This window comes from Myxocyprinus asiaticus, chromosome 26 (assembly GCF_019703515.2).
Source record: "Myxocyprinus asiaticus isolate MX2 ecotype Aquarium Trade chromosome 26, UBuf_Myxa_2, whole genome shotgun sequence".
Taxonomy (NCBI): Eukaryota; Metazoa; Chordata; class Actinopteri; order Cypriniformes; family Catostomidae; genus Myxocyprinus; species Myxocyprinus asiaticus.
In genome coordinates this window covers 38,225,847-38,246,818 of record NC_059369.1, presented here as the reverse complement: position 1 = coordinate 38,246,818, position 20,972 = coordinate 38,225,847, and the positions used below count along the sequence as shown (strand labels likewise).

Below are 20,972 nucleotides of genomic sequence, written 5' to 3'. Positions count from 1 at the left end.
GCTGTCACTTTGCTTCACATCTCATTTTGTGTTCCACAGAATTGTCAGTTTTGGGCTTTAATAATGTTATAATCTCTCTACTTGTAGCATATAAACAATAATGTGAATTTTTAGGCCCATGTAGTAGTTTTTATGGGTGGTTAAGTCTATAAAATCTTGGCTTGTCTCCATTGGAGTGACATGGCATGTTTTCATTTCAAGCATACTATCCCAACAACACTGATCATCATTAACTGGCTCATTTTAAGGGTCTGATTTGTGTTGAGTCACTGTAAATCATAATGACACAGTTTAAGATCGTGAACTCATTACAGTTTCACCTGTGATACCTCACAGTAGAGTACTTTCAATGAGCTGTGCAACATGTTTAAAACCTTCTACAACATGTACGAACAGCAGAAAAACAACCCCCTGATCTGAGTGAAAGAGAGAGCGATACAGCCACTTTCTTCCTTAAATGTTACAGTTTATCTCATCATGTGACTTCTGCAAGCTCTCCTGTACTCTGGACTTTATATAAACACTGTAAATGCAGCTGCTCTTCACTGCAGAACTTGAATATTGCTTCTCAGACATTAAAACGCAGCATGGCGACTCGCTGGGGCATTTGTGGAGCTGGAAACATCAGTCATGATTTCTGTGTGGCTTTGAAGACACTTCCATGTGAAGATCATCAGGTACTGACAATACATGAATGTCTATCAAACAACTAAGCAAAATAAAACAGAGCACACTTGGTATTAACATACAGTTGGGTCCAACTGTCTAAGAGCACACTGAAAAGCTGATTTTTTTAAAAAAAATTTTAGGTTATAGGATTTTGAAAAATTTAAAAACATGTGTGTGATGTAAAACTATGTGTGTGTTGTAGATGGTTGCAGTTGCAGCAAGAAACCTAGAAAGTGCAGAGAAATTTGCAAAGACTCATGGAATACCAACTGCATACGGCAGCTACCAAGAGCTGGCGAAGGATCCAAATATCGGTGAGTACACAGACTGACCTGAACAAACTACAATAGAGAAAACACAGCTGCAAATAGCTCAAAAAATTTAAATTCAGCCTTCAATTACTCACCTTCATGTCATTTCAAACACATACGACTTTCTTTTGTGGAACATAAATGGAGAATATCTGAAGAACATTCACACTGCGCTTTCCAGTAGAACCAAATGTGACTGTGGTTATCAAGCTTTTATAAAAGGACATAAAAGTCACAGAAAAATATGTCTTTTAGGACATTTTTAAAGTTTAAAAATACTATATTGTGCTATAATGCAAGTCTTCTAAGGCTGCCATTGGATAGCTTTGTGTGAGACCCAAAATTGATTAGTTATTCACTTCCTCTTATTCATAATCTTCCTCTGTGCCCAGACGGCTTTACTTGTTTTGGAGAACACGAAAAAGCATGAACAGCATGAACATTCTTCAAAACTTCTTTAGTGTTCACTGGAAGAAAGAAAGCCATACAGGTTTTGAAACAACACAAGGGCAAATAAATGATGACTTTTTTGGGGTGGAACTATCCTTTTAAGTGTAGGAGTGTGTGGGTGTGTGTGTGTGTGCGTGTGCGTGTGCGTGTGCGTGTGGGTGTGGGTGTGGGTGTGTGTGTGTGGGTGTGGGTGTGGGTGTGTGTGTGTGTGTGTGTGTGTGTTTCCCCACAGATGTTGTGTACATTGGTGTTCTCCACACACATCATCTGCAGGTTGGTCAGCTGTTCCTAAACTCAGGAAAGAACGTGTTGTGTGAGAAACCATTTGCCATGAATCTCAGAGAAGTCAAAAAGCTTGTCGCTGCGGCCCGGGAGCACAATGTCTTTCTCATGGAGGTAAATGGCTCAGTGATGTGACACTCTTCTTCTTTTTTTCCTTTGAACTAAGTTATTAAAAATTACATTAAAATGAAATTTACATAGAACATTTACTTGAATACACCTCTACTATTCAATTTATGAGTTCGAAATCATTTTGACAATTTTTCTGGGGCTTAAAGTTGAAAATGTCTTCGGGGTGTAACTCGTCTGATACAGTAAAAATAAATGAATCACTTAAATCTGAAATTCTTGACAAAAGAAATGCTGATAGAAGTATTTTGTAATAATCTTTTATTATAGTTTCTTGAAAAATTAGCAGTGAAACAATTTAGTTTTTTAGAAGATTATTGATATTTGAAAAACTTTTGTCCATTAATTAAGGTTGGTGTGGTGTAACCATTGTCATGTGACAAAAAAAACAAAACAAGCAAAAACAGAAAGGACCCACATAACTGAGTGTCAAAGTAAGTTTTTAAAAAATATCAGATATTTTTACATTTTCATTTTTTGTTTTAATGTAAAAAATTATTATTAAAAGAATACATTTAAAAAGAATTATTATTATTGTTACATACAAACCAACATGGACACAAAGGCTAAATTCGGAATCAAATACTACACTACTGCTATTTCTGCCTTATATAGCTATGCCATAAATACCAAGAGTAGTGTGATATTTTGCCGTTCCAAACTCAGCTAAAGATTACATTTCTACGAACTTGACACACGTGTTTTAAACTAGGTTTTTTCTTTACTTTTCTTTTTTCTTTTAAGATTTCTCATTTTTATCATCTTTGAAAAACTTTGTCAATGACTTAAATAAAGCTGAAAGACCTCTGATGAACTTATGCAGAAGAGACAAATAATTACAGAGGCCCCCAAAAATATTTGGACTTCAGTCACACTTAAAAATGTCTAAATATCAGTGCATTAGATAACAAAATATTAAAGTAAGTGACATTTATTTGAAAGAAAGATAGCATAAGTACACTTTACAAGCAAAACATTTCACAAAAATAAGTTTGTTTGGTCTGAAATATTCATACAGTCGATATGTTGAAAATGGTAACAAAAAGCATTGTGACACTTTGTGTTTGTCATACGTTAGTGGAACAAAGTGAATGTGTCCTCTTCTAGGACACCTGTGTGATCTTGAGGGGAACTGACTTTTGTAGAATGATTCAGTGATCCCTTTTGTATGTTTTCTGCACAGAAATGTCCAAGAGTGAGAAATGCGAATCTCTCTCTGGTAATTCTCTTTTGCTGTCTCTCCAGGCGGTGTGGTCGAGGTGTTTTCCCGTGTATGCTGAGGTTGGCAGACTGCTCTCTGAAAGTGCCATCGGAGAAGTGAAGATGGTTAAAGCATATTTCGGTTTACCTCTGCTGGACAGAATACGCACAACACAGAGAGAGGCCGGAGGCGCTCTGCTGGACATCGGTATTTACTGCTTGCAGTTTGCGCTGATGGTTTTCAAGGGGGAGAGACCAGAGTCCATCCATGCAACAGGTGTCCGACTGCCCTCAGGTAAAGAGAGATTTTCTTTTATTGCTGGTTGAAGCACTTTAAAGTATAAATCTGTTATCTATTACAGTCTTATGCCTGTAAAAATGCAATGACTGAAGAAGTCTTATTTTGCTTTTATGAACTAATGTTACTGATCTGTGTGGCTTCTAACAGGAGTGGATGAGTCAATGGTAGTGGTTTTGAAGTTCTCTGGGAACAGGATGGCAATATGTGCATGCACCCTTGCTTGTGCACTTCCAAATGATGCCACCATCTGTGGCACCAAGGGCAGCATCACCGTGAGTGAATAAATGGGAAAAATCACATCCATATGCTCAAAATCCACTGTGTTTCTGGAAATATCTGAATTTACCATGATAACTTAAAAGAATCGTTCACCCAAAAATGAAAATTCTCTCACCATTTAATCACCCTCATGTCGTCCCAGATGTGTATGACTTTCTTAATTCTGCAGACCACAAATTAAGATTTTACAAGAATATCTTAGCTCTGTTGGTCCTCACAATGCAAGTGAATGTTGACCAGAAAATAAAGGCAGCATAAAAGCATTCCATACGACTCCAGTGGTTAATCCATGTCTTCAGAAGCAAAATGATAAGTGTGGGTGAGAAACAGATTAATATTCTTTTTAATAAGTCTTTTTTTTTTTTTTTTTTACTATAAATATCCACTTTCACTTACACATTTTTCTACTTTTGCCCACCTTCTGGGCAGGTAGTAGAATTCATAGTAAAAAAATGACTTAAATATTGATCTGTTTCTCACCCACACCTATCATATCACTTCTGAAGACATGGATTAAACCACTGGAGTTGTATGGAATACTTTTATGCTGTATTTATGTGCTTTTTGGAGCTTCAAAGTTCTTGCACCATTCGCTTGCATTGAATGGACCTACAGAGCTGAGATATTCTTCTTAAAATCTTTGTTTGTGTTCAGCAGATGAAAGAAAGCCATACACATCTGGGATGGCACGATGGTGAGTAAATGATGAGAGGATTTTTATGTTTGGGTGAACTATCCCTTTAATTTCACACTTTGATTAATGTGCAAAACACATGTGTACTGAACCTGCAAATGAGTCTAAATGCCTGCCGTATCACAGCAGAAAACAAGCATTTGTTCAGCTTCAGGATACAAAAATTGAAGCTCTATAGACAGAATCTGTACCATGCTGTCGATTACCACAATATATCATTTTTAATTTGTCCCTTTGTTAAATGTAATACATTTGTGTTTACAGTAAAGTACTTACAATGGAAGTCTATGGGGCAAAGCATACCGGGACTACTTTTTTAGGCAGATGACCATGCATTACATAATTTATAATTCCTGTGTTTGCATTTTTCTTTATGTAAATTAAAATAATTGCCTAAACAGCCTAGCAAATACTATGACTAATACTGGATTAAAACTCCATTAAGAACCCTACTGCATATACCAATACAGATTTACACACAATAAAAATTAATTTGCCTATTGGCAATCTTCAAAGAATAGGATGCATACTACTCTCATTTAAAACTAGTATGCATACTGCTCTATTCTTGACCTATAATGTTCTCTGCTCTACTGTATTTAATAGGTGGCACACCCCATGCACTGCCCAACCACTCTGGAAATGAATGGAAAAAGGACTGAGTTTCCACTTCCAGAGCCCAGCATTCCTCTGAACTTCATGAACAGCACTGGGCTGAGATATGAGGCAGAGGAAGTCAGACAGTGCCTCCAAAAAGGTACCACTGACAAATCATAGTTTCACAGTTAAATCTGATTAGACATGACTGAGTTTATTTGTGCATGTGCTAATAACACAATATACAAGAAAAACAAGATGTGTGAATTATACGCAACAGCTCTGATGAGGCATTTATCCTCTGTATGCAAGTGATGTAAAGGATGTTAATGCCGGGTTAAATAGGGCCTATGTTTCAACCTTCCATTTTCCTCTTTTTAATTTAATCAAGGTTTATGACTATTACATGACTAGTTATTTAAAGGGGCATTCAGTAATTTTTCCCCCCATTAAAAACATTTTACTCCTAAAGAAATGAATTGTAATTTTGAAAAATATGTATAAAGTCATGAGGGCTCACATGAGATGAGGACTCTAGTCACATCAGTAACCTTATAAAAGCTGCTTTATTCTACATGGGGCATGGGTGCCCACATGGGGCTGCCATTTTAGAAACACATGACCAGCTGAATACAACCGGTACTCGCTTAATCTCAGTAACTGTCTTGTTATTGGACACTTTCACTCTTGGATTTAATTAATCATGGCTGATTGTGAATAGTGAATTTATACAACGGCATCTGTAACTGAAAACTACTGTGTTTGAATGATGCTGCATCCACACCACCAGGTGTCACTGTAAATCCACGATGATACAAACAAAAAGTTACTGAGTGCACTTTTAAGTTATGCTGTGCTGTTATTCACATTCAAAGAACAGTGGGACATCCGGTCCTGATGGGCTCTGTTGATTCATGTGTTTTACAGGACTAAAAGAGAGCAGTAAAATGTCACTGACAGATTCAGAACTCCTAACTGAGATCATGGATGAGGCAAGGAGACAGGTGGGCATGGTTTATGACCAGGACAGCCAATGATCACTCACCATTCCTCAGAGCCCTTGAGATTTGATTGGATGGTGCCACCCAGGGGGAAAGAAAAATATATTCTTGAAAATGTATGTAATAAAAAGTTATTTGTATGAGTAGTGTGGGCTTAATGTGTGCAATAAAAGTCACTAACACAATGGAATCTGGTTTTTATTTATTTTTTATTAGAATCACCTCATACAGTTCACCACAGTTCTCCCATTTCTTACACGAATGTTTGCAGCTGCACTGGTTTAGAGGAGGAAGTTTAAAAACTCATGTTTTAGATCAGCTGACACCAAGATGGCCAGAACATGGCAGTGGCTAGCTATCTTTGGAAAATACGCAGCTGCTCTTCTACAATCTCTATCTCTTCCTCTATTTTTCCTCCCTGCAGAATAATAGTTTAAGGTTCCCCCCTTTGGATCTCCCATCTCTTCTGTGGGTTTTGGTTGTTGTCCTATAAGTTTTTGGGCCTCTTTTAGAGTGGGTGTTGTTAGGCCACAACAGGTTTTAAGATGACAATTTCCTTTTGAGTTGTGTTTTTATGTTTCTTTTTTAGATTAATTAAAATAAAGGCTATGTTCTAAATAGCATCCTACTACTTTTTCTGCAGTGTGAGCAAAATGTACATGTTTTGCATGTATGGACTGATTTTTACAAATGAATGTATTAAAGTACGGTGCATGAATGTTGCAAACTTGAATGGAACATAATTCAATTGAATGAAAGTGGATTAAAACTTGAGTTTGTCGCCATCTGGTGGCAGTTACAGTACACGCCCGCTGGGAGTGGAGAGACGCCATCATGGTGATCAGGTGGGGGATTTGTAGCGCTGGAAAAATCAGTCACGACTTTACAGTGGCACTGAAGAGCCTCCCACCTGAACACCACCAGGTAAATATATCTAAACATATCTGCTTAATTGACATGCTACTCTCATAAGAACTAAGAAGCAAACTTCAGAAATAGTTTGACATTTTTCTTCAAAGCAAGATAGTAGATTCATTAGTTCAAGCTGTTGTTTTAAAGCAGCACCTTCTTAATCTGAAATATATGATAAAATATAATGCGCATTTGCATTATGCATTTATATGTGCCTGTGCATTTAGGCTTAATGCAAGGAAATGCTAAAGTACGGAGGATCACATGCATATTGTTGTAGCGCTTATAACGAGTTGATATTTGCCATTCAAACCACTGACAAACAAATGATATATCGTGAGTTGCAAACTTTGTAAGAACCTTATTGATGCATTTAACAGACACTTGCATGGATTGATTTGATCAGAGTAGGTAAACAAACTGCACTTTTAAATCAGGAAGCTTCACTGTTCAGTGGACAAACAGCGACACTGCTTGTGATCTGGTCAACATCAGTACTGCAATGGAAATAAAACTATAGGATGTGTTTGTATTGAGTTTCCACAATTTGTTCATGGTAAAATATTAATAATATTCATCGTCGCCTTTTGAAAAACATGTAGCTGCTGCATATTACGACATAAAAATATATATACATTTTAACAAATAAAATAAAGATTTGTTTTTTTAAAAAAATGTAATGCTCGTATAATGAAATTCAGATAAAACTTACAAAAGTAACATGGTGATAGCATGTTTTTGGACATGTACCATGGCAATACCACAGTATTCTTTGAAGTACCTTGGAGTACCCTGTAAATCACATATGAATATAGTAATCTTTGTGTTCCAGTGTTTTCCATGGTACAACCACCACAGTACTGTTTTAAGGGAAGAGTAGACTTTTATTTATTAGTAAGTTGTCGGATTTAATCTCTTACTTTATTTGTAGATATATTTAGCGTGTGTGAATATGTCATTAAATATTTATTTTTTTAAATAACATAATTACAGGTGGTTGCTGTGGCAGCGCGCGACCGGAAGCGCGCACAGGATTTCGCACAGAAGCACAGCATACCACGCGTGCACGGTAGCTATGAAGATCTGGCGAAAGATCCAGAGATTGGTGAGACACAAAACAGCATCTTTGCAATACACCATCATCACGTGTCCTGGTGTCCATTAAACTGTCCACTCCATCTGTCCTAACAGGAATGTGATTCCAAATTTTTATGATAATTTGGAACTAATCCTTATGGAACACATGAAAGAGTCCTCTAAGATTCAAATAAGATCCTATTGGATTAACTGAAGTTCCTACAGGTTTGTATTCTGGAATCCTTTTGGACTATTCCAATTTAGATCCTGTAGGATTGGTTCCAAATTATGTTCCATTATGTATGCTGTACATATTCCCCCTAACCAGAGTAACCATTCTACAGAAACATTACATGCAGCAAATGAGTTTTAGAAAAGCCTGTTTTAATGACAAATAATGACCACGCTGTAGAGGAAATGAAATTGAAACTAGAAATTGCATGCTTGCAGTGTCGACTGTTTTGTTGATTATAACAGAAGTGCAGTGGTGATGCGATTGTGTGAATGTCTCTGTGTTTCAGACGTGGTGTATGTGGGCAGCATCCACCCTCATCACCTCCCGCTGGGCATTCTCTTCATGAACGCAAAAAAGAATATCCTGTGTGAGAAACCTTTGGCCATGAACCTGAAGGAGGTTCAGGAACTGATCGGCACAGCAAAGAAGAATGACGTCTTCTTGATGGAGGTGAGCAGATGTTAAACTGAACTATCCTAAAATTGGTTAAATTCCCAAATTCCAATTTTGCACCTTAAACAATATGAAAGATAATGACTAAAGCCACTGCCTGTCATGGGATTTTAAAAGTATTATTACATGACTTTGTGGAATAGTCGATTCTGATTGGTCATTGGCGCCATCTAGCGGCCTGACATTTCTCAGAAAACAACCGCACATCCGCATATCAGACCGCTCATCTGGGTATTTGCGAGCCATCTTTCCTGCTTCTCAGATCACAGTGCGATCTCTACAATAAGCTAATAAAATTATTTCAACTCAGATCAATGTTTCATATGCATTTATTTATTTATTTGGCAAGTAATCTTGTAATAAGATACACAATAAGTAGTTAGACAGTCATTAATTACAAAATAAACACCAACAGAATGCCCACACAAACCAGAGATGGATTTCGGCTGTTCAGCGATTTATTTCATCTCGCATAATTACAACTCAAATCAATGTTTCATGTCTATTTATTTGTTTATTTGGCTAGTAGTCTCATAATAGGCTGGATAATGTGCAGTCATTTGCACAAAATAAACACCAACAGATCTCCGTCGCAAACCGGACCCCGATACGATCACCCTGTCTGGGTTTATTGTGTGATAACAACCAGCTGACCGTACATTATCCCTTACATATAGTATATTGCTTGGGTGTTCTGGGTGGTAACTAGGTGGTTGCTTATTGAAAAGTCTCCATGATATTCTGGTTTGATGATTTATAACTATTCAATTTACACAATCCCTCAAGAACATTTTCTCCAGTGGTATTTTCCGCCAGGCCAATAAATGTAACCAATAACCCCACAGTTATTCAAGTCCATATACTCAGATTGTGAGTTGATTTGTTTGTTCCTCTCCACTGCAGGCTGTTTGGACACGTTTCTTTCCGGTCTCCATGGAAATCAGTCGGCTGCTGTCCCAGAATGAGGTTGGGGAGCTGAAGATGGTGCGTGCTGAATTCGGCGTACCTATCATGCATGTAATGCGCTCCTCACAGAAGGAGCTGGGAGGAGGCGCACTGCTCGACATCGGAATCTACTGCCTGCAGTTTGTGCTGATGGTGTACAATGGAGAGAAACCGGAGTGTGTCCAAGCAACTGGAGTGTGTTTGGACACAGGTAGTGAACTCATTACACTGCAGAATCAGAGTGGGTCAAACATCAGCATATCATAAGTAAATTAGGAATATAGTTTTATTTATTTTGAGTATATCTGATGCAGGCCTGCAAGGCAGAGGTCGACCATTTGTGGATCTGGCCGATACTTATAACAAAAGTGGTGGAAAAGGCTGATAACCAAATAATCGGCTGATAGATTTTTAAAATAGATTTATAGGATGTTCTAAAAAATTATTAAAACTATTAGAAGCTACAAGAATCCCAGATGCAGTTTATTGATCAACCAAAATCCCAGTAGTAACCTGAATAAGATTTGGTGCATAACATTTAACTGTAAGCAAGTCAGACAGGGAAATCTTATTTTTAAGTGACGGAGACTTGGCTCCATTGCAATGCTCTTTATTTAAGTATTTACCAAATTAAGCTTTATAATAAGCTTTATATATTATATACGGGGGGGCCTGTGGCTCAGGTGGTAGAGCGGGTTGTCCACTAATCACAGGGTTAGCGGTTCAATTCCAACTCCACATGCCGAAATGTTCTTGGGCAAGACACTGAACCCCAAGTTGCTCCCAATGGCAGGCTAGCACCTTGCATGGCATCTCGGCTGTCATTGGTGTGTGTGTGTGTGTGTGTGAATGGGTGAATGAGACACAGTGTAAGCACTTTTAACTAAGGTTAAAAAAGGCGCTGTATAAGTGTAGACCATTTAAACATGGTGTATTCAGACCTTAATTTTTTTAACATTTTGTTATGTTGCAGCCTTATGCTTAAATGCTTTAAATCATTTTTTTCCCACATCAATCTGCAATCCATACCCCATTACGATAAAGCAAAATCCAGATTTTTGATAACTTCGCAAATTTATTATAAAGAAAAAACTTAAATATCACATTGACATAAGTATTCAGACCCTTTACTATGACACTTGAAATTTAGCTCAGGTGCATCCCATTTCTCTGGATCATCTTTGAGATGTTTCTACACTTTGATTGGAGTCCACCTGTGGCAAATTCAATTGATTGGACATGATTTTGAAAGGCACACACCTGTCTATATAAGGTCTCACAGCTGAAAATGCATATCAGAGCAAAAATCAAGCCAAGAGGTCAAAGGAACTGCCTGCAGAGCTCAGAGACAGGATTGTGTCGAGGCACAGATCTGGGGAAGGCTACAAAAAAATTTCAGCTGCGTTGAAGGTTCCCAAGAGCACAGTGGCCTCCATAATTCTTAAATGGAAGAAGTTTGGAACAACCAGAACTCTTTCTAGAGCTGGCCGCCCGGCCAAACTGAGCAATCGGGGGAGAAGAGCCTTGGTAAGAGAGGTGACCAAGAACCCAATGGTCACTCTGGTTGAGCTCCAGAGATCATGTGTGGAGATGGGAGAAACTTGCGGAAGGACAACCATCACTGCAACACTCCGCCGCTCTGGGCTTTATGGCAGAGTGGCCAGATGGAAGCCTCTCCTCAGTGCAAACACATGAAAGCCTGCTTGGAATTTGTAAAAAGCACCTAAAAGACTCTTAGAATGTGAGAAACAAGATTCTCTGGTCTGATGAAACGAGCTTTGAACTGTTTGGCCTCAATTCTAAGCGTCATGTCTAGAGAAAACCAGGCACCGCTCATCACCTGTGCAATACCATCCCTACGGTGAAGCATGGTGGTGGTAGCATCATGCTGTGGGGGTGTTTTTCAGAGACTGGTCAGGGTTGAAAGAAAGCTGAACACAGCAAAATACAGAGATATCTTTAATGAAAACCTGGTCCAGAGTGCTCAGGACCTCAAACTGGGATGAAGGTACACCTTCAAACAGGACAATGACCCTAAGCAAACAGCCATGACAATGCAAGAGTGGCTTAGGGACAACTCTGTGAATGTCCTTGAGTGGCCCAGCCAGAGCCTGGACTTGAACTCAATTGAACATCTCTAGAGAGATCTGAAAATGGCTGTCCACCGACGGTCCCCATCCAACCTGATAGAGCATGAGAGGATCTGCAGAGAAGAATGGCAGAAAATCCCCAAATCCTGGTGTGCAAAGCTTGTTGCATCATACCCAAAAAGACTTGAGGCTGTAATCGCTGCCAAAGGTGCTGCAACTCAGTACTGAGTTTAGGGTCTGAATACTTATGTCAATGTAAGTGTAACAAGTTCTGTTCTCTTGGGCAATGGAGGAGTCAGGAGGCAACGAAGCAGTGCAGGCAAGACTTTTATTTCTCGGCCTCAGTTTCTGAACACTGTCTGTTCACGTAGATTCAAACACTCAATAACTCAGATAACAAAAGAAACATTTTTAAACACTCAGTCAGTTCATGGAAACACTCAGTAAGCGTCGAGTTCGTGCTCTCTCTGTCTCTCCCCACTGGTGAGCTGGTGCCGCTTTTGAGTCTCCCTCTGTCATCACTATAACAAGAGGCAGGTGTTAGAGATAATTACAACCCAGGTGATGAGCCTTACCGCTCTCTCTCCCACAGACAGACACAGTGATATTTAAGTTTTTCTTTTTAATAAATTTGCAAAGTTATCAAAAGTCTGGTTTTTGCTTTGTCATTATGGGTATGGAGTGTAGATTGGTTTAAAAATAAATAAATAAATAATTTAAAGCATTAACATTAACAAAATGTAGAAAAAAATGAAGGGGTCCGAATACTTATATACAGTGCATCCGGAAAGTATTCACAGCTCTTCACTTTTTCCACATTTTGTGATGTTACAGCCTTATTCCAAAATGGATTAAATTCATTATTTTCCTCAAAATTCTACAAACTATACCCCATAATGACAACGTGATAGAAGTTTGTTTGAAATCTTTGCAAATTTATTAAAAATAAAAAACGAAAAAAATCACATGTACATAAGTATTCACAGCCTTTGCCATGACACTCAAAATTAAGCTCAGGTGCATCCTGTTTCCACTGATAATCCTTGAGATGTTTCTACAACTTGATTGGAGTCCACCTGTGATAAATTCAGTTGATTGGACACGATTTGGAAAGGCACACACCTGTCTATATAAGGTCCCACAGTTAACAGTGCATGTCAGAGCACAAACCAAGCCATGAAGTCCACAGAATTGTCTGTAGACCTCCGAGACAGGATTGTATTGAGGCACAGATCTGGGGAAGGGTACAGAAAAATTTCTGCAGCATTGAAGGTCCCAATGAGCACAGTGGCCTCCATCATCCGTAAATGGAAGAAGTTTGGAACCACCAGAACTCTTCCTAGAGCTGGCCGCCCGGCCAAACTGAGCGATCGGGGGAGAAGGGCCTTAGTCAGGGAGGTGACCAAGAACCCGATGGTCACTCTGACAGAGCTCCAGCATTTCTCTGTGGAGAGAGGAGAACCTTCCAGAAGAGCAACCATCTCTGCAGCACTCCACCAATCAGGCCTGTATGGTAGAGTGGCCAGATGGAAGCCACTCCTCAGTAAAAGGCACATGACAGCCCGCCTGGAGGACTCTCAGACCATGATAAACAAAATTCTCTGGTCTGATGAAACAAAGATTGAACTTTTTGGCCTGAATGGCAAGCGTCATGTCTGGAGGAAACCAGGCACCGCTCATCACTTGGCCAATACCATCCATACAGTGAAGCATGGTAGTGGCAGCATCATGCTGTGGGGATGTTTTTCAGTGGAAGGAACAGGGAGACTAGTCAGGATTGAGGGAAAGATGAATGCAGCAATGTACAGAGACATCCTTGATGAAAACCTGCTCCAGAGCGCTCTGGACCTCAGACTGGGGCGAAGGTTCATCTTCCAACAGGACAACGACCCTAAGCACACAGCCAAGATAACAAAGGAGTGGCTATGGGACAACTCTGTGAATGTCCTTGAGTGGCCCAGGCAGAGCCCAGACTTGAACCCAACTGAACATCTCTGGAGAGATCTGAAAATGGCTGTGCACCGACGCTCCCCATCCAACCTGATGGAGCTTGAGAGGTCCTGCAAAGAAGACTGGGAGAAACTGCCCAAAAATAGGTGTGCCAAGCTTGTAGCATCATACTCAAAAAGACTTGAGGCTGTAACTGGTGCCAAAGGTGCTTCAACAAAGTATTGCGCAAAGGCTGTGAATACTTATGTACATGTGATTTTTTTTTTTAGTTTAATAAATTTGCAAAGATTTCGAACAAACTTCTTTCACGTTGTCATTATGGGGTATTGTTTGTAGAATTTTGAGGAAAATAATGAATTTAATCCATTTTGGAATAAGGCTGTAACAACAAAATGTGGAAAAAGTGAAGCGCTGTGAATACTTTCCGGATGCACTGTATATGTGTGTATATAAATTTTACCAGATTAGGCTTGATATGGAATAAGGTTTATTATTATTCACAAGATATTAAGTTGGAGACACGATGTATGTGCTGACGGAGCACGTTTCTATATACTTAAATTTTTCTTTAAAAGCCCTCACTTCAATTTAGAACACGTTGAGGTGAGGATAGGAATATGGATGATATAGGCAATGATGAAAGATTTAAACGCAGCAAATCCCCACGAGGTGCCAGTGATTGTAGAATTCTTTTGCGACGGACACAGAGTTAGATGTTTTTTTTGTATAGCAGCTTTCACATATGAAATGCATATACATATACTATGCACATACTATTAAAAACCAGAACATAAAAACATTTTTAAAAACCAAGCATAAAATAATATATATAAATAATATAAAAAATAATGACAGTCAAAATTAACAATTAATAATAATAAAAAAAGAATAAAATAAAGGCATAAAGTTAATTTTAATAGAGGAAAATATATTACATAATTGATAAATATAAATTTTAAAAGCTAACTTAAGCTGTCTGTAAAAGACAATGTCTTTTTTTTTTTTTTATGTAAATGCTTGGCGTTGGTCTAATTTATCATGAATATGAAGTAGGTGTATACAGTATATTCACTTATATATAACCATTGTAAAGAGTATGGACTTCAGATTCTAAAGACTCCATATCCTAAACTAAAAGTCTTAATTTATTCTGAAATATTTACAGGAGTAGATGAAGGAATGATCATCACGCTGAAGTTCTCTGGACACCGAATGGCCGTGTGTACCTGCACCATTGCCGCAGAGCTTCCAAACGAGGCCATAATCGTCGGTTCGAAAGGCACCATCAAGGTCTGTTTACAACTGAACTGACTAATGTCTTCAAGCGAGTTGTGTAGTCTACTGCTGTCGTTTTTATTGAAATGTTCCATTAGGGCCAAGGCATTTGAGAATTCCTGTGTACAACCAAAGACCAATCAAACCATCGTGGTTCATAACGTTTGACCAAAAAGACTTGTTCATTCCAGCCAACTCCTCTGTTTGAATTCTGAACTTATGTAATATAAATATTTGAAAATATATGACTGTTGTTGCAGTCATATTCTGACTTTTACAACCAATAAATAGTTTACGTCAATAAATATACGGCAACTACAGACATCTACACAGAGGTTCTGTTTATAATCACAAGGTTTATGAGTTTTATATTTATTACATTACATTTATTTGGTCAACGGTTATACAAAGTGACTTACTAAAGTGCATTTAAGGTATACATATTGTATATTATCAGTATGTATGGCTTCTGGGAATCAAACCCCTTTGTGTTGCTAGTGCCAAGCTCTAAGGACAAACTTGTGCTGTCTTATTTGCTACATGGTACACTTTGAGTCTTGAGGTTTTGAGCCATGGACAATGCTCAAATTAATGTTTTCTTTTTCTGTTGTCATTGTCATCAGATTCCAGCTCATATGTGGTGCCCGACGTCTCTGATTGTCAATGGTGTGGAGACTCAGTACCCTGTTCCTGAACCCTATCTGCCTCTGAACTTCATCAACAGCACGGGCATGCGGTACGAGGCAGAGGAGGTCAGGCAGTGTTTACTCAAAGGTACAAAACATTCCTCAAGCGTGTGGAATCAAACCTTTTACTTACTCCATTGTGATACCAAGTGTGCTTGACTATGAATCATAAAAGAATTAGTTCGCCCCAAAAATAAAATTCAGTCATCGTTTACTCACCCTGTGTTGTTATAACCCCATAGGACTTTATTTTTCTCAACACAAAGGGGAAAATTCTGAAAAATTGTTGTGCTCAGTGATATCATACTATGGCAGTTTATAGTGACTACATCTTCAAGCTTAAAAAGGATGCAAAAGTATCATTCAGAAGTCTAATAAATTATTCCATGAAACTCATGATTATGATAGCATACGATGAGCTTTCGTGAGAAACAAACCGAAATCTAATGTATTATTTAGTGAAATTGTTGACCGACCGTTACTCTGCGCGTTCATGAGACAGCACGAGAGCTGCAGTTCACGCGAAAACCTGTTTTTATCTAAAGACAGGTCCACCGTCCACCACAGCGATAGAAACAACAGAATACAACACAGCACCGGTGAGCATTTGTGACAGACCTCCGACTGAAGAGATTGATACCTCAGCGAAAACATTTGGTAGGTGTAACATTCTCGGCCAAAATCAAGTCGTTTTTAACCGGCTAGTGAGATGCGGGCTTCAATAAACTGTTATGAGAGTTTTTGAACTGATGCCAGTTCATAGCAGGTGGGGTTTTTTGGCCGTGATGCCAAAAAAATAAACCAAGAGATCAACAGAATGTACTGCCACTCATCACGGCTGGTTAGGACATAGAAAATATACCTTTTATCATGTGTCGTTTGCCATCAAGTTAGGACATAGTGTGACTGTAGCTGCCTTCAACCTCCTCTGTCTATCTCTCTCAGTTTGATTGAGTACTGTTTCAAACAAATGAGGCTGGGCAAAGAAATGCATCTATTCTCTGACTACATACTCAGACATATTTAGTAAGTTCAGTTCTTTTGGTTTGTGTGCAGCTATATTGTGTTCTGTTGTTTCTATCACTGTGGTGGACCTGTCTTTAGATAAACAAAACTTACTTTCTCTCGAACGCCCCATGTCCAGAGGGGGCTGTGTGAATTGTTTCTCTTGTGCAGTCTCATCATGAATGCGCAGAAGAGAGTAACGGTCGGTCAGCAATTTCACTAAAAAAAATCCATTTGATTTCGGTTTGTTTCTCAACAAAGCTTATCGTGTGCTTCCGTAACAATCATGAGTCTCTCGGAATAACTCATTAGACTTCTGAATTATACTTTTGAAGCTTGAAGAGGTGGCCACCATAAACTGCCATAGTGTGACATCACGGAGCACAACATGTTTTCACAATTCCTCCCTTTGGGTTAAGAAAAAGAAAGTCAAATGGGGTTATAACAACACAGAAGTGAGTAAACAATGATTGAATTTTCATTTTGGGGTGAACTATCCCTTTCAAATCTAATGTCTAGAACGGATTTTATAATTATTGATAACGTTTTATGACCGATATTTCTACTTGGAAGCGTAATTTTGTTTAAAAGCTACCAGACTGCTACAATGAGGGCTCTTGAGGAAGAACAAATCTCTGGTTTTGCCTAAGTTTACCAGGTTCATGTTATCAAACATTTCAAAAATATTGAGTTTAGTTTGAGGTACTTCGTAGCATGTAAATGAGATAATCAGAACTGTATATACCACTTTGTTTTCTGAGTTACTCTGTTTCAGAGATAATCAATACTTATTATTGTGGTATTAACAATTTCAGATTTGCCCACCCCGAAACAGAATATTAAAAAGTCAAACTGTTTGGTCGCTCTGCATATAAACCAGGTGTTGTCTTCCTGTCTTGGCCAGAATAAGCAGCACAGAGGACCAGACTTTATACCTCTAGTCAAAAGTCTGGCCACGTAGGACAATTGTGACTAAAGATTATTCATTATATTGCCACAAGATGGTAGTTTAATGCAGTAGGTACTGGGATAACAATCAGGTTTCTACTTTCTCCTGTAAGATCACAGAATTAACCGATCTATATTCCATACAGAGCCATTTATTGTTTGTTTTCTGTTGCAGGTTTAAAGGAAAGCTCACGCATGTCTCACGCAGATTCTGCTCTGCTAGCTGAAATTATGGATGAATGCAGGAGGCAAGTGGGTGTGGTCTACAGCCAGGACAGCCATTGAGCTATCACATAGCTGCTTACATATTTCCTTACTTTTTTAATAGATCAATAAAAGGTGTCAGGTGCTGTTATGGTTGCTCTTTTTTTATATATATTGTTACATTAGAGACTGCTTTGACCTTAAATTGACTAGTGGTACAAAGATGGCAGTAAGGCGCCTCGTAGTACTTTAATGTGTCCCTGGGTAAGGATGTGATTTCTGCAACGAGCATCAAAATGACTTGACTTATCACATAGGTCAAGACCTCCTTATATTAAGGCTATGACAAGACCTAATAAAAATGGTCTCATTCATTAAAGTTCTCTCATTCCCTAGGATGAGGGAACTAAACCAGGTCTGTGATTTAAGTTACCCGTTTTTTGGTTTGTGAAGCAGAACCAGTTGAGAACGACTGTATTAGTGAACTGACAGTCTAGGGGGTCAGGATTTCAAGGGCAGGAAGACAATTCTTAATGACAGCTGCTCTATTTTTAGCTTCACTTGTTTTTTGTGGCACTGCTGCTAACTGTGTAAGCAACCTTGTTCAAGGTCACTTAAATTGCACGATTTAACAGTGGTTTATGCCAGTAATCCATCCAGACAGTAGTTAAACCTCAGAGACCTGCTACAATCAGCTGCAATCTAAACTTCTCAGTAGAGACAGCAGGGTATAACAGACCACTTGTTGAAACATGAGAGAGAAATCACAACACTCAACATGGCAACTCTAGGACAGGAAGACAAGGTTTTTCCAATCAAGAGCATTATCTTCTTATAAACCTTGTTCGGAGTAGTGCCATATTTGATTTTTAAAAGGAATGAAAATGAGGCTGTGAGGGAGAGACTTACAGTCTATACAATGACATTCTCTGTACACCAATCAGCCACAACATTAAAAGCACCTGCCTAATATCATGCAGGTCCCCCTCATGCCGCCAAAACAGCTCTAACATGTCTAGGCATGGACTCCACAAGACCTCTGAAGGTGCCCTGTGGTATCTTGCACCAAGACGTTAGCAGCGGATCCTTTAGTTGCGAGCACATCCCATAGATGCTCAACTGGATTGAGATCTGGGGAATTTGGAAGCCAAGTCAACACCTTGAACTCTTGGTCACGTTCCTCAAACCATTCCTGAACAATTTTTGCAGTGTGGAAAGGCACAAAATCCAGCTGAAAGAGACCACTTCCATCAGGGAATACCGTTGCCATAAAGGGGAGTACGTGGTCTGCAACAATCTTTAGGTAGGTGTCAAAAGTAACATCCACATGGTCCCAGCAGAACATTGCCCAGAGCATCACACTGCCTCCACCGGCCTGCCTTCTTCCCATGGTGCATCCTGCTGCCATCTCTTCCTCAGGCAAATGACGCACACACCTGGCCATCCGCGTGATGTAAAAGAAAACGTGATTCATCAGACCAGGCCACCTTCTTCCACTGATCCATGGTCCAGTTCTGACACTCACGTGCCCATTGTAGGCACTTTCTGTGGTGGACAGGGGTCAGCATGGGCACTCTGACCGGTATGCGGCTACACAGCCCCATATGCAGCAAGCTGCGATGCACAGTGTGTTCTGACATCTATCATGGCCAGCTTTACAGTAGCTCTTCCGTGGGATCAGACCAGATGGGCTAGCCTTCGCAATCCATGCGCATCAATGAGCCTTGGGCACCCATGACCCTGTCGCTGGAACAACCGGTGAACTTCCTTGGACCACTTTTGGTAGGTACTAACCAATGCATACTCTGAACATCACACAACACCTGCCGTTTTGTAGATGCTCTGACCCAGTTGTCTAGCCATCACAATTTGGCCCAAAGTCACTCATATCCTTGTGCTTGCCCATTTTTCCTGGTTCCAACACATAAAATTCAAGACCTTACGGTTCACTTACTTCTTAATATATCCCACCCCATTGACAGGTGCCATTGTTACGAGATAATCTAGGTTATTCACTTCATTCGTCAGTGGTTTTAATGTTGTGGCTGATCAGTGTATAATGCTCTAATTTTCACAGCTTGTGTTACTGGTTTTGTTTTTTTTCTCCCCAAATTGTCGTCAGATGTTCTTGAAACTATCCATAACCTCGACAAATAGTTTTGTAGATAGAAAACAGCTGCCTGGGGACATTGCTAAATTGGCGACTAAGTGGTCAACCTTGCTTTAAAATGGACTTTACAATGTCTATTAAACTAAACAACAGTAGTCAGGACAAGTGCTCGACTCTTTTATTATTTCAGTCTTGAATGACACAACACTTCAAATTTATACTATAATTTTTAGATTACATCTTGCACCTAGCAACAAAGCAGATAGACCTAAACACACACAAACAAACATACTGGAGCGGCAAACATGAACAAGTTCAACAGCAATCACCCATTTTGTTTTCTGAAACAAAATTCAGCCATTCTTTACTTGGTTGAACTAGCGTGCGCATCCCAACATTTACGCTCTCTTGGGTTAGCCAAAAATACATCTATATATAGCATTTATTACCCAGTCTGGGGGGGGGGAGAAGAGGAACTCACTCATGATTAAGTATAACAGTTTGCAGCATATTTGGGAGTGTGAACACGGTGCAAAAAGCAAACGGAGTAACGCCACAAAAACTAGAATTCTGTGTGAGCACCTTGCCACTCAGACACAGAGGGGAAATCTGGTGTTGTCGGAACCGTTATGGAAGCAATTTAAGAATTGAATGAAGCTGCTGTTTGTTCTATGGGCAAGGGTGTGCATTCTAGACAAGGAATGGTTAGTATAGTACAATCACTGTTCTCTACCCATCTCTGTGCTTAAACAGGCATGCAGACAGACATTTCTGGTTTAATTTCTGCTGATAAACAGAAGACTACAGTTGGCTAATGAGCCATTGAGACTAGAAAGTAAATATAAAAGTGAGAACAACCAATCGGGTGAGAAGAAAACATCTAAGTGATGGTCCACTGGCCTGTGTGGGAGAAGCTAGGCTTCAGTCATTTTACTAGGGTTGCCACATAGGTCTGAAAAGCCTGATAAAGTCAGGGAGGGGCAGAACAGATAGATGAACAACAGAAGAGTGTGATTCAGCCCTGTAACTTCTACGGCACAGGAACGACACGCATGGTATTGGTGTAACCAGATCCCGGGCGCCAACCAGTCAGGACAATGACAACATCACCGGTCTTGAAGAATCCACGAGCCTTACCTGAGACAGACAAGTAAAGAGAATTAGACGTA

General features: G+C 39.3%; 3 protein-coding genes across 6 annotated transcripts in view; 2 read left to right on the top strand and 1 right to left on the bottom strand.

Moving 5' to 3' along the window:
* The first annotated feature begins 515 nt into the window (after nucleotides 1-515).
* Nucleotides 516-6,097, top strand: dhdh.1 (dihydrodiol dehydrogenase, tandem duplicate 1). Its single transcript, XM_051656057.1, has 7 exons — nucleotides 516-677; nucleotides 872-983; nucleotides 1,663-1,826; nucleotides 3,087-3,336; nucleotides 3,490-3,614; nucleotides 4,922-5,072; nucleotides 5,840-6,097. Exons 1-7 carry the CDS (start codon nucleotides 588-590, stop codon nucleotides 5,947-5,949), a joined length of 1,002 nt encoding a protein of 333 aa, XP_051512017.1. The 5' UTR covers nucleotides 516-587; the 3' UTR covers nucleotides 5,950-6,097.
* Nucleotides 6,098-6,705: 608 nt separating this feature from the next.
* On the top strand, nucleotides 6,706-20,273 carry LOC127416617 (trans-1,2-dihydrobenzene-1,2-diol dehydrogenase-like). 3 transcript variants are annotated; one of them, XM_051656056.1, is made up of 8 exons: nucleotides 6,735-6,837; nucleotides 7,658-7,719; nucleotides 7,819-7,930; nucleotides 8,424-8,587; nucleotides 9,494-9,776; nucleotides 14,741-14,865; nucleotides 15,474-15,624; nucleotides 17,665-20,273. In XM_051656056.1, the coding sequence occupies exons 2-8, from the start codon at nucleotides 7,666-7,668 to the stop codon at nucleotides 17,772-17,774; spliced, it is 999 nt and encodes a 332-aa protein (XP_051512016.1). In that variant the 5' UTR covers nucleotides 6,735-6,837; nucleotides 7,658-7,665; the 3' UTR covers nucleotides 17,775-20,273. The 3 variants fall into 3 exon arrangements, with proteins under 3 accessions (XP_051512015.1, XP_051512014.1, XP_051512016.1); XM_051656055.1 differs by lacking the exon at nucleotides 7,658-7,719 and having other exon boundaries at nucleotides 6,706-6,837; nucleotides 9,494-9,746; XM_051656054.1 differs by lacking the exon at nucleotides 7,658-7,719 and having other exon boundaries at nucleotides 6,706-6,837.
* Nucleotides 19,967-20,972, bottom strand: part of LOC127416600 (pyruvate kinase PKM) — a 19,306-nt gene continuing 18,300 nt past the window's right edge. For both annotated transcript variants that reach the window (XM_051656026.1, XM_051656028.1), the window contains exon 11: nucleotides 19,967-20,940. In XM_051656026.1, coding sequence (XP_051511986.1) covers nucleotides 20,834-20,940 — 107 coding nt within the window. In that variant the 3' untranslated portion in view covers nucleotides 19,967-20,833. The remainder of the gene's footprint in view (nucleotides 20,941-20,972) is intronic.

Bases quoted from the DNA above. Each gene is read 5' to 3' on its own strand.
- LOC127416617 (XM_051656054.1), top strand. From the start codon at position 6,748: ATGGTGATCAGGTGGGGGATTTGTAGCGCTGGAAAAATCAGTCACGAC. The intron at 8,588-9,493 runs GTGAGCAGATGT...TCTCCACTGCAG, and splicing joins ATGACGTCTTCTTGATGGAG to GCTGTTTGGACACGTTTCTT. The intron at 15,625-17,664 runs GTACAAAACATT...TTTCTGTTGCAG, and splicing joins CAGGCAGTGTTTACTCAAAG to GTTTAAAGGAAAGCTCACGC.
- dhdh.1 (XM_051656057.1), top strand. From the start codon at position 588: ATGGCGACTCGCTGGGGCATTTGTGGAGCTGGAAACATCAGTCATGAT. The intron at 984-1,662 runs GTGAGTACACAG...GTTTCCCCACAG, and splicing joins GGCGAAGGATCCAAATATCG to ATGTTGTGTACATTGGTGTT. The intron at 3,615-4,921 runs GTGAGTGAATAA...TGTATTTAATAG, and splicing joins GCACCAAGGGCAGCATCACC to GTGGCACACCCCATGCACTG.